Below are 17394 nucleotides of genomic sequence, written 5' to 3'. Positions count from 1 at the left end.
AAGATAATTGGAATGAAATTAACATTATACAGCAAATGTGGTATGGTAAAGTCTGTAATGGTTATTATGTAGTGAACAGGTAGTATTTGTGAATGTATGTTTTAAAGATTAGTTTTTGAATAATTTATTCTTGAAGAGTGTTGAAATGAAAGGTTACTTTTAGTGATATATATATACACGTCAATTTATCTTTAAAGTCATGCCTCCTGCATTGGTATAGTACTGTGGTTACATCACATAGTTTGTATATAAGTAGATACAAGGTTTTCATTCACTGTAGTAAAATAGATAATTTAGGAGTTTAAGTGTGTATGTAGAAGTGCTTTTTTCAGATGTAAAATTTATGATTTATAATTTGTTATTAAATACTGGTGTATAAGAATTTAAGTGAAATTATCTTTTGATTATGGTGCAAGTGTATAAAATAAGTTTAACAGTTTGTAATAGTTTGCCAATTTAACTCACCTGTTTTTTTTTTCTGTGGAGATGCTATTGTACACCACATCGTTATGATAACAAAAATATATCAAGTATAAACCACACATTTATTACTTCCAGGAAAATACTCAGTATTCACATGTAATTATTTAGGTAAAATTTTTAAATATAAACCATTTTATGACTTTTCTAGTGTATTAATGATAGCAGGCACAAAGTATTACACTCATGTTCTACTTTACTTGAAATAATTGTAATTTGAACACTGATGAAATTTAACACATCTGTTCTTGTTTAATACATCAATACATTATTATTTTGTTTAAGATAACAGTTTTTTTATAAACATTAATACTTATGTTGTTTTATAGGAAATCCCTAATCCTCAGCCATATGTTCAGAAAATACCAAAACCAACAGAAGGGGCTTTTCGAAGGATACATCAGCCAGTTTTTCCTTTATTGGATAAGAAAATTGTAGAGGATATCATAGAAGATGGACTTTCCAAGCATAATTTCAGGGCAAAGTACTTGTTTATGCTTAGTATCTAGTATAGACTGTAAGTGGTGTATGAGCTATGTTATGCTGTAAGGTCAAATTACAGTTTTAGAATTTCTAGATTAAATTATTTTAAAATTATATTGGTAAAAAATACATTATATTTACATTGTTAAAACACACATACAACTTATCAGTAAATCAAAGACAAACTGAAACTCACAAAAGTTCTTAACTCATATAAGACATTGAATGCCATGTTGTGGCACAGTCTGTCATATAAATTAGTTCAGTTACCACATGTTAATTTTCATGAAATCAAGATGTGTTTGATCTTAAAATGTAGACATTTCTGTTCAATTTGCATAAGACTTGATATGCTTTCGATAACTCCTTATCTTTCCCAGTGTATGATATGACAGATTTACGCAATAAAAATATTGTACTGTAGCTGCTTTTAAAAGCAGATATTTGTTTATATATTTTTACTGTAAAGCACAAATGATATTAATATATTTATAATAATCCATTTTGTATGTTAGCTCAGTACAGAATAACCCAAAAAGTTGGTGATAGTATTGACTTGTTGCTTTTATTCTGTAACTTTAAAATTATTAACAAGTAGTGCAGATAATCCTTTTATAACTCTGCTAGAAAGTAACTAAAAAGATATCTTCATAATAAAAATGGTATTTTATCCATTTTCAGTTTTCAAATTATTAAGATTTTTCTTTACACATGTGAATGTTTTATTTATGACATGTCTTTTGTCATAAGTGCTGTGTAAATTGTATCACAGAAAATGTGCCTGATTTGTTTCACTAATTAAGTCATGTTGTAATATGTATGTGATATCAAATGGAGTATTCTCTGCTTAATTGATATGTTTTAGTAAGTTGGTAAAATAATGAAGTTTAAGTTTTTTTTTACCCAGAAAGTTTTGTGTACATAATATATTATTTCAGTGGCCTATGTAATACCTTTTCAGCATTTCCAGATCAACATATGTCTCATATTTCTTTGTCATGATAGTTTTATATGACATCCATAATTTGGCTTGCTACCCTATTGTTTTGTTGTTGTGGTAAAATATTCTAGAGTAAAAATAAAGAAAAAGGAAAATACAATTTTATCTTTATATTTTAAGGTTTCAAGCAATCCGCCCACAACTGCCAAGAGTAGTACCGATGGGCACCCCAATTTCTTCCTTTCAGGATGGAAAAGCAGTTATTACAAACAGTGCTCGACGTTTAGAGGTTATACGGAACTGTATCAACTGTATTTTTGAAAACAAGATTTCAGATGCAAGAAAAGTTAGTTATACTATTAAATTATGATCAATTATTTAAGATATTTTCTAGTTTTCTGGTAAGTTCATTGCCTAAAAATTATATAGTATACAAGTAAAGTTTTTAATTTGTATTTCTTATTAGTGACAAATTATAACTTTTCTAGTTATGGCAAAGTAAATTAAGAAACTAAAATGGGGAAAAGGTAAACTATAAAAATTCAATTTGAAACATGAAAGAGATGTAAAAAACAAGGGTAATAGTGACAATGTTTTTACAAATTTGGGTAATAAATTTAATAAATATTTCATAAATATAGTAGAAAAAATTATAAAATGATAATGTAATGTGTAAAACATTTAATATGAAGAAAAACAATAATTTCATGTGTTTATTTTGTATAATTATGTAAAAACATAGAACTGTTTTATTGTTTTCAGTGTCTTCTAAAATATTAGAAAACAAAAAGGAGCAGCTGGTTAACCAATAAATACCTTTCTTCTTAAAATCATTATAGATTTAGAAAAGTAAGAAATTCTGCAGAGGTGCTATTGAATTTCACATAAAATCTTTGTGTCTTTAAATAAAGATAAAGAAAACAACAACACTGAGTGGATTTTTGGATTTAGAGAAAGCATTTGATGCTGTATTACATGAAATACTAGATAAAATGGAAATTGTAGGCATAAAAGGCATTGCATTGGAATGGATTAAAATCTTGTATAAAACTATAAAAATAAATACAATCAGTGATGTGAGTATAATAAAATATAATGTTCCACATGGTTCTGTATTGGACTCATTATTTTGTAACATCCATAAATGATTTATGTGATAGAAATTTAAAAAGATAATATGATATTAACATAGGTGAATGAACATGAGGTTATGTTACTAAAGTAATTATTTATTATTCAGTTACTCCTGTTGTATTTGTTTCATGAATAAATCGAAGTTATTTAAAAATAAATATTACAAATTTGTACAAGGTATTCCTATAGAATTATTCAAAATTTGTAGTGTTTTTTAAACTTTTGATGTTTCAAATTTCTTTTGAATGAACTTGAAAAGATCACCTGCTGGATGTATTTATTTTATGATTATTGGCATAAAAAATAGTAACTGTATATCTCAGGACAGCTGATATGGGTATCAACGCTTTTGCTAATAAAGCAGAGAACAATATTTTGACCTTCCTAGGAGCCTGAAGATAACCTAGAAAGGTCAAAACATTGTTCTCTGCTTTATCAGTAAAAGTGTTGATATCTATATCAGTCATCCTGAGACATACTTTTACTTTAAGTGGGTTTCTTGTCATCGTGAAAAATAGTAACTGTTTTATTTGTTATAGGGTTAATTTGTTTCTTGTTTCATTTGAAAGTTAATTACATTATATCTTAATGAATTTTGAAAGTGAAATATTCTTTACAATTTCAGTCATTTTTAAACTATACCTAGTTTATTGTTCTTTTTATAAGCACACTCACTTGCCAAAAAGAGTGGTATAGTATATCACGTAATTCAAAATGATTTTTAGAAAGGTTTTTTCTCACTTTTGTATTCTTCCTATTTTGCAGACACTGCCTGCAGTCTTAAGGGCCCTCAAAAACAAAACTTCCAGGTTAGCTCTGACTCAAGAGCTAGCTCAGCATGTGACAGGAAATAAAGCCATTCTAGAACACCAACAGTTTGATTTAATTATAAGACTTATGAATTGTGCACTGCAGGTAAATAAGATGTATGGAATGCCTCAGACCAGCATGTAGATTATGAATTTAATTGTAACACTGAGTGAATTTTAAGTTATTCATTTTTCCTAGTAATTCAACAACAGCTGAAATCAAAAGTATTAAATATGTTACATATCCTTGAATATTCTGTCCTGTGGAATACATTTTCTCAAACTTTTAAAATTGTGTTTTTTGTCACATATATATAAATGATGAAATAATCTAAACAAGAATGGTGTAAATATTTTCTTCAAATGCATAAGCCTGTTATTACGGATACAGATATGTGTTTTGATTTAGTTTAACTTTTTTGTTTAAATCTTTCTTTACAATAGGATGATTCAAGTATGGTTGAACATGAAGTTGCAGCATCAATTCTTCCATTAGCTATGGCATTTTGTAGGGTAAACTTTGCCTTTCATTGGTTTTTACACACTCAATAAAATACTGAACTGAAATGTAAACTTGTCAGTCGGTGCAGTTTAATTGATAAATTTGACTGTAAAAACTTATTAAACATCAAATTAATAGTAATAATTTCAGAAGATATTAAATGGAATAATTCCTATAAAAATGAATAAAAATCCTATAACTTGAGCACTTTTTAAAAGTGAACCTTTCTTCTTCTGGGACAAACTGGGAATTTGAATTCGTTCCTGAAGAAGAAATGCCACCTTTTGAAAGTGCTTGGGTTATAGGGTTTTTGTTAATTTCTATAAACACTTTTTGAACCTATGTGCTTTTTTAACATCACAAATAGGATAATTCTTAGTTATGCTTTATGTTTTATGAATTGTAGTATCCATGTTCATCAAATGAAAGTTTTTATTGAATTTTTAATTGTCTTGATAAACAATATTATATGTTTAAAAATATAATGTTTTAGTTGACTAATTTTGTTCTACATATGTAATTTCCTAACCAATAGACTTTTTTTAATTAGAAAATGTGCACTGGTGTAATTCAGTTTGCATACACATGCATTCAAGAACATCCAGTCTGGGCTAACCAGCAATTCTGGGAAGCAGCATTTTATCAGGATGTTCAACGGGACATCAAAGCCTTGTATCTTCCACACAAAAAAAATTTATATAGTGGTAAAGAAACAGCCCTTTCTCCTGTTAGTCCACGTGAAGTAAGTAATGTTTTTTCTTTGTAAGAAGCATGTTGGTTGTCTTGAACTTTACAATTGCAAAATGATATTTGATGGTGGTTGTAAATGAGCACCATTGAGCATGTACCCTTTTAAGTGAACTATGTAACCATTTTAACCCTGTTACAATGGCAGGTCACATTTTACGGAGATGCATTTAAAATTTAATTAAACTACTTTATTGTTAGTGTATATGAATAAACCTAGCATCAAAATAAAGTTCATATACCAAATTTTAATATTATAGAAGTTGTATGTTCTCAGTTATGGAATGAAATATTTTAAAAATTATTCAATCTCCCCTAAAAATGGGAATTGTGATATTTGTTCTGTGGGTCTTCTCCATTTTATAACTTATTTACCAATCATCTCTGAATTTCTGAATTTAATGTACATTACTTGTTATAATGTAGATATTACTCAGTCAAGGTATAGTTCATGTATCTTTCAGTGTTATTTGTTTATGGAGATATAAACTAAAAAGTCACCCACTTACTATGTCCACACGTAATGTCCTCTTTTTTACGTGTTACTGATAATTATTTCAGATATTTTATACTATATCATTTATAACTAAAAATACTATGAAAAAATGTGGTAATTCAAATCAGACTACAAAGAGTATATTACGATTAAGAGCCATAGCTTCAGTCAGTGTACCCCTCAGTGTGGATTTCTGTCTGTGGTGAGGGGACTTCCCAGGGAAGGTTCTTTCTTACAGCTTACATCCTCTGGTATCTAAACATCCACCCACGTGTTTCTCGTGTGGTGACATGTGAAGGGAAGGAGAGGATCTTGGTGGTTGAGGGGTCCAACCCTAACACACCACTATGGCCATGAATTCCTGTAGATGGGCAACTTTGAGGTAGTCACCCTAGGGTCAGTTGGCTTTGGGGTAGGGTCAACCAAGTACCAATGTTGGATGTTCTCAGCAGATATTGTGGACATTGAATCTGATAATGGTGTTTGGGTATAGTGCTCATGAAACTGGCATTGCTGCAGTGTTCTTGTTTGGCATTGTGTGTCCTCTTGTTAGGGTTTCATGGTGAGTGGGGTCAGTGGGCACTGAAAAATTCTCTTTTATTATGGATCCTCTAAGTAAAAGCTTAAATAAAATAGTGAAAAAACACTCCATAGATAAACGACCACTTCTTGAAATTCTGAGCAGCAATCTTCAACATATGTAACACCTCATTTTCTTATTCTACGTTCTCTTTCAGACAAACCTTTTGGGTAGATGTCTACCTTTTTCATTCAGAAGGGACTAGAGGGATTTGCTGGCTTTCCAAAGTCAGTCAAAAAGCTTTGTTCTGGTGACACATTGGTGGAAACATCAATATCTAACACAGTGAACTCCTCTTGTATTTAAAGGTGATTGGGGATATACCTATTGAGTTTACACCTCATGCTACTTTGAATTCATCACGAGTTATTGTTGATAGAGATTTGAAGAACATTCCTGAGTCAGAGATTCTCACTGGTTTCTACTCTCAAGGAGTTTCTGCAGTGAGGCGTATCTCCACTCGCAAAGACATAATTATGATGGCAAACAATGTCCTCAATCTGACATTTACAGTTACAACAGAAAGTGTTCGTACCCCTGCGTCCCGAGTAGTTTTTTGCTCATAACTTAAAAAGTATCATGATTAGGCTAATAGACGTATATTATATTATAAATATCATACTTACACACATCTACATAAATTTTTATGTAAATTGATTTACAAATAAACTGTTTATAAACAAATAACCAAAAATAGGAGGAGCAGAAAGTGTTCGTACATTTCAGAACATGTGAAAAAAATGATATTCCCATAAAAATTTTGTTTATTTTGATGAATAAACTACATTATACCATTCCAGAACTAGACACTGGGTTTATAATTATTGGAATTTAGCCAGCAAAAAATTTACTTCCGACAATTTAGCACCATCTCCATGGTTATCTGCTTGGTCATCATGGGGAACAGGAAACAATTGTCCAGTGATTTAAAAAACCGAATTATTGTAAAATACAAGTCTCGTGTGTCTCTTTCCGGTATTGCTACACAACTTAATGTGCCGAAATCTACTGTTCAAAGAATAATTGCGAAGTTTAAGCTTACAGGATCAACTACTAACCACCCTCGTTCCGTACACCACACCAAAATTCCAGAGAGAACCAAAAGGAAGGTTCTCAGAGAAGTTAGTAGGAACCCTTGTTTAATATGTAATGACATACAGAAACTGGTAAGGGAAGCTGGGGTTGAAGTAAGCACCTCTACAGTTATGAACATATTATGCTCTTCTGGGTTTAAAGCATGCCGTATTCGTAGAACTCCATATTTAAAGCCTGTTCATTTAGAAGCACGATTGAAGTATGCAATAAAGCATGTAGATAAACCATTTACCTATTGGAAGAGTATTCTTTGGTCAGACGAGACTAAAATCGAGCTTTTTGGCCACAATGATGTTTGCTATATTTTCCGTAAGAAGGAACGAAATCTTCCAAAGAACACCGTCCCTACAGTTAAATACGGAGGTGGCTCAATCATGCTCTGGGGTTCCTTTAGTTCTTCTGGTGTAGGCAGCCTTCATCGCGTCAATGAAATCATGAAAAAAGAAGAGCACGTTGATATATTAGGCACTTATATCAAGAATGATGCTTGGAACTTGTGGCGTTGGCATTGTTGGATCTTCCAGCACGATAATGACCCTAAGCACACATTGAAATATGTGCAATCCTGGTTGCTGGGGAACCATATAAGCGTTCTGGAGTGGCCATCGCAGTCACCCGATCTCAACCCAATTGTAAACGTTTGGCATGAGTTGAAGACTAAGGTTCATCAGCGTCATCCGAAAAACTTGCAAGAGTTGGAGGCCTTCTTTAAAGAAGAATGGAAGAAAATACCAGTCGAGTACTGTCAAACGATCATGGATGACTATGAGGTGAGATTGCGCCAAGTAATTCACTTGAAAGGCTACACACCTGACCATTAAAGTAGATGCACGAACACTTTCTGTCCTTCCTATGTTTGGTTATTTGTTTATAAACAGTTTATTTGTCATTCAATCAAAATTTATGTAGATGTGTGTTAGTATAATATTAATAAAATACTATACTTTCATTATTGTAATCGTGATACTTTTTAAGTTATGAGGAAAAAACTACTCACGACGCAGAGGTACGAACACTTTCTGTTGTAACTGTGTATCACCATGTCCACTTGCCACCATCAAGACAGGTTATCTTAATTGCAAGATAGGGCCATACATTCTAAACCCTCTTAGATGTTTCTGGTGTCAGCGGATCAGTCACCCGAAGACATCATGTTGTGATTCCTTAATGTGTGCTCATTGAGGTGGCAAGGACCATGATGCCTGTGAGAGTGAAAGAGTCCCTCATTGCATCAACTGCAATGGACCCATCTTATAAAAATAAGATGGGTTAGAACCAGTTTTTGCCCTAAATGGTTGGAAGAAAAAGAGGTGCAGTGTTTGAAGACGATTCAAAATGTTACTTAACCTAAGGCTCGAGAGTTGCTGTCCACCACTTCATCTTGGACGTATGTTGCTGCACTTTGTTTCACTACTATAGTGAGAGTGCAGACAGATCTCTCTGTACCTTCAAAAGAATCCTTCTGAAACCAAATGAAAAATCTTTTGACCTCCATGGTTAAAAAAGTTGATGAATTGACATCAACACCCATCTCTCTCTCTAACATTCATTCCAGCAAACCTCAAGATCCACTTCCTTTGGTTTTGGGTATGGCCATTTCCTTGGGGACACCTTCTTCTCCCACCCCAAGATGCAAAACGATCATTTGTTTGCATCTTCAGTTGCTGGAATCCTCTTCCATCAACAAAACACTGCCCAAATAACCCAGGGCAAGATCCATGGAAGCTGGATCAAGCAAACTGGCCCTCTTTCACTGCTCTCACAGAACTTGATCCTGCCATCATCTGTAAGCTATCAATAGACGACTGTGTGGCAGCAGTAACTGACTGTATTGTACAGGCAGTTGCTCAATGTATTCTTAAAACCTCATTATGTTTTCCATGATATCTTCGTCTGTGGTGGAATCCTGCCTCTCATATGAATGGAAGGCTCAAAAAGGGGCCTGAGATACTTTTCTTAGGTATCCCACATTCTCATACATGCTTGGTGGGTAAGACATCAAAGCCAGAAGGACTTTTGGATTAAGTTCACAACCAGCATATCTTCTGTCAGCAGTTCCAAAGACACAGGGGACAAGATTCGAAAGGTCAGTGGGCAATATAATTCTGTCCCCCTCTTATTCTTGATCTTTGATGGCTAGGAAGTAGCTGATATCCAGAGCATTGCCGATACTCTAGGTGAAAGCTTTTGCCAGGTATCTAGTACTTCTGCTTCATTCTCTACCTTCTTAGCCATCAAGCCTTGGGCAGAGCAATCACCTCTTTTCTTTCAAGCTGATTGTCTCTATGACTATAATTATCCCTTTGCACTGGTGGAACTCAGACTGCCCCTTCATGATGTACACTGCTAAATACTGCACCATCTATCTATTTCTTCTCTTGCTATTCTTCTGATTGTTTTAAATGGATCTGGCAGAAGAATGATTTTCCTGATGCCTGGCACCAGGCTATTGTCCTACCTTTCTCTGAGCCTGGGAAGGATTCCATGATTCCTTCAAACTACCATCAAATTGCTTTGACAAGCTGTATCTGTAAGACCTTAGAGAGGATGGTTAATGCTTGTCTTGTTTGGTTCCTCAAATCAAAAATCATTCTCTCGCCCACCCAGTGTGGGTTCTGATAACAGTGCTCCACCATGGACCACCTGATTCAACTTGAAACATCAATCATAGAAGACTTTCTCAAATGACAACATCTTGTATCAATATTCTTTGACATTGAGAAGGCTTATGATACAACATGGAGGTATGTCATTTTGCGAGACCTCCATGTATATGAGTTATGTGGCTATTTGCCCATTTTTCAACACTTTCCTGTTCTTTTCTACAGGAACTTGGAATCCCTCAGGGCTGTGTTTTGAGTGTCAAACTTTTCAATATAGAGATGAATGCCATCACTGAACACCTTCCTCTTACTGTTGCAAAAAGGCTCTATCAATGACTTTCACATCTCATGTCAGTCGTTAAACATAAGGTATATTGAATGGCAACTACAGACTGCCTTCAATCATTTACTGAAGTAGACCACAGCAAACGGTTTTAACTTCTCTCACTCTAAAACAGTTTGCATGCACTTTTGCTGCCAATGGGGTATTCACCCTGACCCTGGACTCCATATCGGTGAAGTTGTGCTACCTGTGGTCCCCGAAACAAAGTTCTTGGGGCTTATCTTTGAGTGTAAGCTGACCTATATACCACACACCAAGCAGCCATGGGCCAAATGTATAAGTGCACTGAACATCCTCTGTGTCCTGTCTTCCAGCACTTGGGGAGCGGATCGGTGTTCTATGCTAAAGATATATTGTACTCTTATTCGATTGAACCTAGACTATCGATCACTGGTCTATGGCTCTGTCAGGACCTTGGCCTTGAAGATGCTGGACCTAGTTCATCATCAGGGACTTGGGTTTTGCGCTGGGGTGTTTCTCACTTCCTCAGTTTAGAGGTTATACACAGAGTCTCATAATCCTTCTCTCTACACCTATGCTGTTTGCAACTGTCCTTACTATATGCTTTGAAACTTTGATCCTTACCACAGCATCCCATCTGGGGTTGTGTTTTCCATCCTTAGTTTTAACTCATCCTTGTCTTTCATCTGGGACTGATGTACCAATGTGTTGTCTGTGTAACATTCAGGGCACAATAATCCATATTGTACTGTCTTTCTGTCATTACAATTCAGCGACGACACCATTTGAAACATATTTTGTCCCAAGGTTTATCCATAACGTTAAACAGTGTTATTGGTGATCGTGACACTATCCACTTTAGTAATGCTTTTAGTTTTTTAAAGGCCATTAATCTTTTTAATGCTATTTAAGTTTTTTTAATTTATACATTAGTGCTATTTTTTATGTGATTCCCTTTTAAGAATTAAAGTGTATCTAGTTCGATTTGAAATTAGAAAATGTCCATAACATCAAATAACTCAAAACCAGGACCAGAAAGGCCAACTTCACATGTCTAATGCTGCTGTTTGAACTACCTGTTAGTCATCCTGTCAAGTTATAATTATTAAAATTTTGCTACAAGTCTTTTAACACTTGTATTACTTTACTTTCTGAAAATGGCCATAACATCAAATAACTCAAAACCTGGACTGGAGAGCCAATCTCAGGTGACTAACGTTGATTTTTGAACTTACACGTCAGTCATCCTGGTGAGATAATTACAATTATGCTAATGAAAGTCGTTTACAACTTGTGTTACTGTAGTTTTTTTCTTACCACTGTAGACAAGGTGTAAAAATTGAATTTAAGGCTATTTATGTTTTTAATTCAAAAATTAAACTTTGTTTTGTTTTACCTTAATTTCCTTTTAAGAATTTTAATAGTTTCACTTTAATTTTAGCTTTTTACTGGATGTTTGGTATGGAAAGCCTATTTGCTTTGGGCCATAAAACACCAAATCAAACAACTGATCAGGCAGTGTATTAGTCATTGTCAGTCCAACTAATTTGAAGGTGTTTTAGCTGCTACTCAATTGAGTTGAGTTTTAGTAGGAATGTTAGTCATTGCATTCTTTATTAAAAAATCTTTACAGCCTCTGATTTCAAGCTATATTTGAGGTTTTATTTTCTAAAGTAATTAAACTTTTTTATTCTGATTGAAGATCAGTACATAAATCAGAGGTTATATTAATGCAGAATTTTGTGTTTGTTATGCACAACATTCTATTTATATTGAAAAATTAGGATTACCATGTAAGGGAAGGAGTTTCATTTTTTTCTCATGTCATCTCTTTATTGTATGTGATAACACCTGATTAGTGGTAAGACTTGACTTTGTAGAGTAACCTGAACTGGAAACAGCCTCTCTAATCTATAGTGAGTAGGAGCCTGTGTACATAGTTTTCATCATCATAATTGTTGTAATTACTTGAAGCAAATTTTAATTACTCTATTCATGGTATGCATTTATGTTACATCCTAATGCATTCTGTGGGCATTCTTAACTCAGTCACTGCAACTAGGACATACTTTCCCAATCGCAGTGAACGGGTTAAAAATTCCACTATTATGATTTTTATAAACGTGTTGCATTATGTTACAGTTGTTTGCATGTTTTTTTCTGTATCACATACAACTAATATTTTTAGTTCGTTAAGAAATCTTTGACTTCCGTTCTGGAAATCTTTTTACAAATGTAGAACAAAGAATTTGGTCCTATATGGGGTAAAGATGTGGTTAACAGAAAATCAACTACATTTAGACCTCCAGAACCTAGTGCCGTGGAAATAGCTGCAGAACAGGTGGGTTACGTTTTTATAAGACATTAAAACTAGGAATGAGGCTATTACATCTGTGTATTTGCTATTTATTTATCTTATTATTATAACCCATTCATCTATGGGATACTCCAGAGTAGCTCTTTGATGAGGAAAGTGTAAACAAATTGAACAGTAAGTGAAAAGAAGTAATTTGTTTGGCATCAAAACATCACTTAGAATTCATAATGGGTTATTATTTACATCATTATAACTTTGTTATTATGTTAAACTTTATAGTTTTTGTTTTATATATAACAATAAATATCACTTGTACTCATTTATCAGAGTCATCCAGAACATAAAGTTTTGAATTACTATTTCTGTGATTGATAAAATAGATTTTTATACTACAGTATTAATTTTTCCAAGTATTTTTGTATCATTTTGGTGTGTCTGGTGGATAATTATATATTTAAAAACGACTGGTATGGGTAGAGAAAGCACTAGTAGAGAAGTGAACAATGTTTCAACCTTCTTCGGTCATCGTCAGGCTCACAAAGAAAGAAAGGGTTATTGACCAGTAGCTGATCACATGTTTGAAGGTGGTTGTGGTATAAAGGTGTTCCTTTGTATTAGTTTATTTTGGGCTTCAGTTATTGTATAAGTAAGGCTTTAATTTTACATATGTTTAGGTTTGTTTCTTTATTTAGTATTTGGGTGTTTTCTATGGTTTTGTTGTGTTTATTTGATTTGCAGTGTTCAAAAACGTGTGAAGGTGACTTTTTATGTTCTTTGAATCTGGTTTCCATTTTTGTGCTTGTTTCTTCAGTATAGAAGTCGTGGCAGTTATCACATTGTATTTTATAAATAATGTTGGTGTTGTGTTTGTCAGTGTAGTTTTTACATAGTATAGAATTTAGTTTTGTGCTTGGTTTTTGAATAAATTTGGTATTAACTGGAATGTCATATTTTGCTAGTTTTTGCCAAATGTTGGTTATTTTTCTGCTTATGTCAAGAATATATGGTATGCAGACATATATGGTTTTTTGATTTTTTAAATCATGGGGTTATTTACTTTTGTTAGTTGATTTTAATTTTTGTTCAGGTGTGTGCAAATAAAGTTTTCTACGGTTTGTGAAAGAAACTTGTTGATGTTGATAAAGTATTGTTTTATTTTGTCTAATTCATCATTAATTTTATCTGGTGAGCATAGTTTTATGGCTGTGTTTATTTGGTTTCTTAGAATGTTAAGTTTTTGTTTTGTTTCATGTGCTGAGTCCCAAGGAATGTATAGTCCAGTATGGGTGATTTTTTGGTGGATTCCTGTGTTAAATTGTGTATCGTTTCTTGTAATTTTAAGGTTAATAAATGATATTTGATTGCTTTTTTTCCTGTTCACATATAATTGTAACATTGGGATGTATGGAGTTAATGTGATTGAAAAAATTAAGTCTGTGTTCTGTAGATGTGAATCCCGCAATTGTGTCGTTTACATATCTGTACCAGTATAGTGGTGGATGTAATGCTGTGTTAATTGTTTGTGTTTCAACTTGTGTCATAAAAATATTGGCTAGAACTGGTAATACTGGGTTGCTCATGCTTAGACCATTTGTTTGTATATAGTTATGGTTGTTGAACATGAAGTTTATCTTCATCGTGGTGAATTCTATGAGGGTTGTTAATTGGTTGTTGGGAATGTCTTTTGATGGGTTGAAGACAAACTGATGTGAAATGCATGCAGAAATCTTGTCATTCTTCAGATGTAGAGTACTGTATTTATTGTACTATTTTGCATGTTTAGCAAGTTTTTGCAAACTTTTTTTTATAATGAGGAAAGTTACCTGTATCAGTAGGTAAGAACAAGAACTAGTTCATATTCTAATATCTGTAACTGTTTAATATATTAGACCTGTTCTTTTTTGGTTTTTTTTGAGGATATGTTTATGGGGTAAAACTTTCTTGTGAGTAGCTTGATTCTTTCATTCCCATAGAGAAAGCTGAAAGAATGGTGATGTAATGAGCTTTACAAATTTTCTATTTTTGAAGATGAGATTGTGGCTTAATAGACCCAAAGAGCAACAAGAAGAGATGGTGTCTAATGAAGAGTCAACAGTTTATAGCCAGGCTATTCATTATGCCAACAGAATGGTTTCTCTACGTGTGCCACTAGATGTTAACAAGAATGCAAAGTCTCGTGCTGATATTGAACAGGAAAGCAATAGTAACAGTAATATAACAAACAGGTAGTTTCTAAAATGTTCTTAGTAAAATACAGTTTTCAGTGGAATAATAGTCCAGAGATTTTATTTTTCAAAAGTTTTAAGTCTATACAATACATCCACAAACATTTCTAGTTAGATTATTGTAGCTACATAATTTTTTGATGTAAATGTTTAATGTTCTTGTGAATGATTGTTAGTTTGTTTTATTCAAATTTTACTTGATGGTCAAATTATTTTTAGAGATTACAAATTTTACATGTATAAAGTATTGGAAATAGGACATGGTAAAGGGTACATGATTTATTTGTTTGGTTTGTTTTGAATTTTGCACAGTTCTACATGATGGCTATCTGTTCCAGCCATCACAAATTTAGCAGTTAAAGACTAGAGGGAAGGTAGCTGGTCATCACCACCAACTGCCAATTATTAGACTACTCTTTTACTAATGAATAGTGGGATTGGCCATAACATTATAGTACCTCCACAACTGATACAGTGAGAATCTTTGATGTGATGGGGGTTTAAACCTGTGACCATCAGATTGCGAGTCAAGCACCCTAAAAACATGGCCTTGCTGGGCCCAAGGGACATAAAACTATCATTACTGAAAAAAAGCTATGTTAATTATCTCAAACTTTGCTCTTAACAAGGTAGTTAACAGTGAAGTATAGCTCTTACAATTGAATTTGTCATAAATAAAGAAATGAATATTACCTCAAGGACAATGAGGTATATATCAGCATGGAATGGTCTCAATGGATATATAATGGCTTGGAAACAGCTGTTAAGAAATGGTAACAAAATCAAAAGGTTAAAGTCGGCATTGAACTACAAGAAAATATATACCATTTGTCAAACTGAATTACTAGTGAACCTAATAAATAATATGTAAATATTGCAAAATCTGAATGTATTGTTATGAATGCAAAATTTAAAATGTCGTATATGATAAAACTTAATATTATAAAAATTAAATTTCCAACTTGGCACTGACTGCTTATTGAATTAGTGCATAAAGGAATAAAATATTTAGGAGTGATAAGAATCTTCCTCATGTACACTACTGTAGGTAAACTACTATCTAAGCCAGTGACAATTCTAAGAAATACACACACACACACAACTAGTAGTAGTGTGAAGAGAGTTTTTTCATAATTTTAAAAGATGAGCATGGATGTAGAAATATGCTAACACAGCATTTAAATTAGATAGAGTTTTGTTCACAGGCATAGATATTTTTTGTTATGATTGATAATGTAAGTATTAATATTTGCTGTTCAAGTGGGGTATTAATTTTTAATGTAGTTACTTACAGTTGGGTTTTGATTTTGTAATATATATATACATATATGTGTGTGTATGTGTTTACACTTTGTGTAGAAAGTGCTTTATAATTCTTTTGGATTCCATGTTTAGGTATAAATATTGGAAAAAACAACATTCATTTAATGTTTATATGCATTATTAAAAAAAATTAATTAGTAGTAAACTGTTCAACTTTAATATTAGCTCTGTGTGTACAAAGGGGGATCAACATGCTTATTATGAACTTTACAAGATTTATTCTTATTTAAAAATGAAATATTTATATAAATTGTCAATCTCACTTTTCTGTATCATATGGTATCTGTCTGCTCTGAATTTTCCAGTATAGATTTTCTTTTTTCCCTTATGTGGGTAATCATTATTATTTATCAGATTTATTTCATGTTATTCAATTTTTCAGATTACTTTTCCCCCAAAAGGGCCTGAACACTGCTTGAAGGGATCACCTGTTTTAAAAACTTGCTCCACTACACAATAGTGTGTTGTCAGACAGTCAGTAGACACTAAAATAACATCACCTAAGGGCTGCTTAACACTGAATTTGTACTCTCATGAGAGTAATAAAATGTGTGCATGCCATGAATCTTGAGAAGAGTTGTACACTGTAGGCTACAACATAATACAGCCATAAGAATTTGAAAAGCACAAAGTAGAAATATTTGTTAGTTTTAATTTTGATTTTATTTACTCTTGAAACAGAACACTTTTGGGAACCCTGCAGAAGTACATATGGTTATAGTAAATTCAGAAACAAATCTTTTCTAAAAATACATCATTTAAAATTTTGACTTTTTTGTGTACAATATTTTTTATCTTAAAAAATAAAAGTGTATATATATATATATAGTAAATTCAGAACTGTAGTAAACATCAAATACATTAAACAGCGTTTGTGCATATGTAGAATGTAAAAAGTAATGTAATATTAAATAATTGCATAATAATTAAACTTTATCATAAAAAGAGCACAGTTATAGGAAGAGAGTACATGTTTTGGTGACATTCTTCACGTAGAATGACACAGAAATGTGGTCTTTTTTTTTTTAGGGCTGTGTCCTATTTTTAGTAAACACTATTCAGTGTGCAACCATGTGATAATGTTATTTTTAATATTTTTTAGTTAACATTATTGGTATTAAGCCTGTGCACGTGAGGTTGATATAATTCTTTTTACATGTGAAGTCAACAGATTGAAAATCACAAGGTATAAAATATTTTAGAACATCTTGGTAAATTTTCATGTAAGGTTATGATAAATAAGTTCTTTTTCAATAGAACAAAAGAACTTTTTAGTTTCAAGGTAAGTTAAACTTTCCAATTGTAGAAACCTTCTGTATATAATCAAGAAACTAACAGAATCTTAAAACAGTTTTT

The 17394-nt window shown here is 32.5% G+C and overlaps 1 protein-coding gene across 2 annotated transcripts in view; it reads left to right on the top strand.

Moving 5' to 3' along the window:
• Positions 1-17394, top strand: part of LOC143235006 (myotubularin-related protein 13-like) — a 123225-nt gene that overhangs the window by 58693 nt on the left and 47138 nt on the right. For both annotated transcript variants that reach the window (XM_076472711.1, XM_076472710.1), the window contains exons 13-19: positions 810-964; positions 2084-2249; positions 3803-3952; positions 4291-4359; positions 4899-5090; positions 12413-12514; positions 14519-14715. In XM_076472711.1, the coding sequence (XP_076328826.1) occupies positions 810-964; positions 2084-2249; positions 3803-3952; positions 4291-4359; positions 4899-5090; positions 12413-12514; positions 14519-14715 (1031 nt within the window). The remainder of the gene's footprint in view (positions 1-809; positions 965-2083; positions 2250-3802; positions 3953-4290; positions 4360-4898; positions 5091-12412; positions 12515-14518; positions 14716-17394) is intronic.

Source organism: Tachypleus tridentatus, chromosome 12 (assembly GCF_004210375.1).
Source record: "Tachypleus tridentatus isolate NWPU-2018 chromosome 12, ASM421037v1, whole genome shotgun sequence".
Classification (NCBI taxonomy): Eukaryota; Metazoa; Arthropoda; class Merostomata; order Xiphosura; family Limulidae; genus Tachypleus; species Tachypleus tridentatus.
Note: the sequence above shows the minus strand (reverse complement) of the source record. Positions and strands in the feature narration are given on the sequence as shown.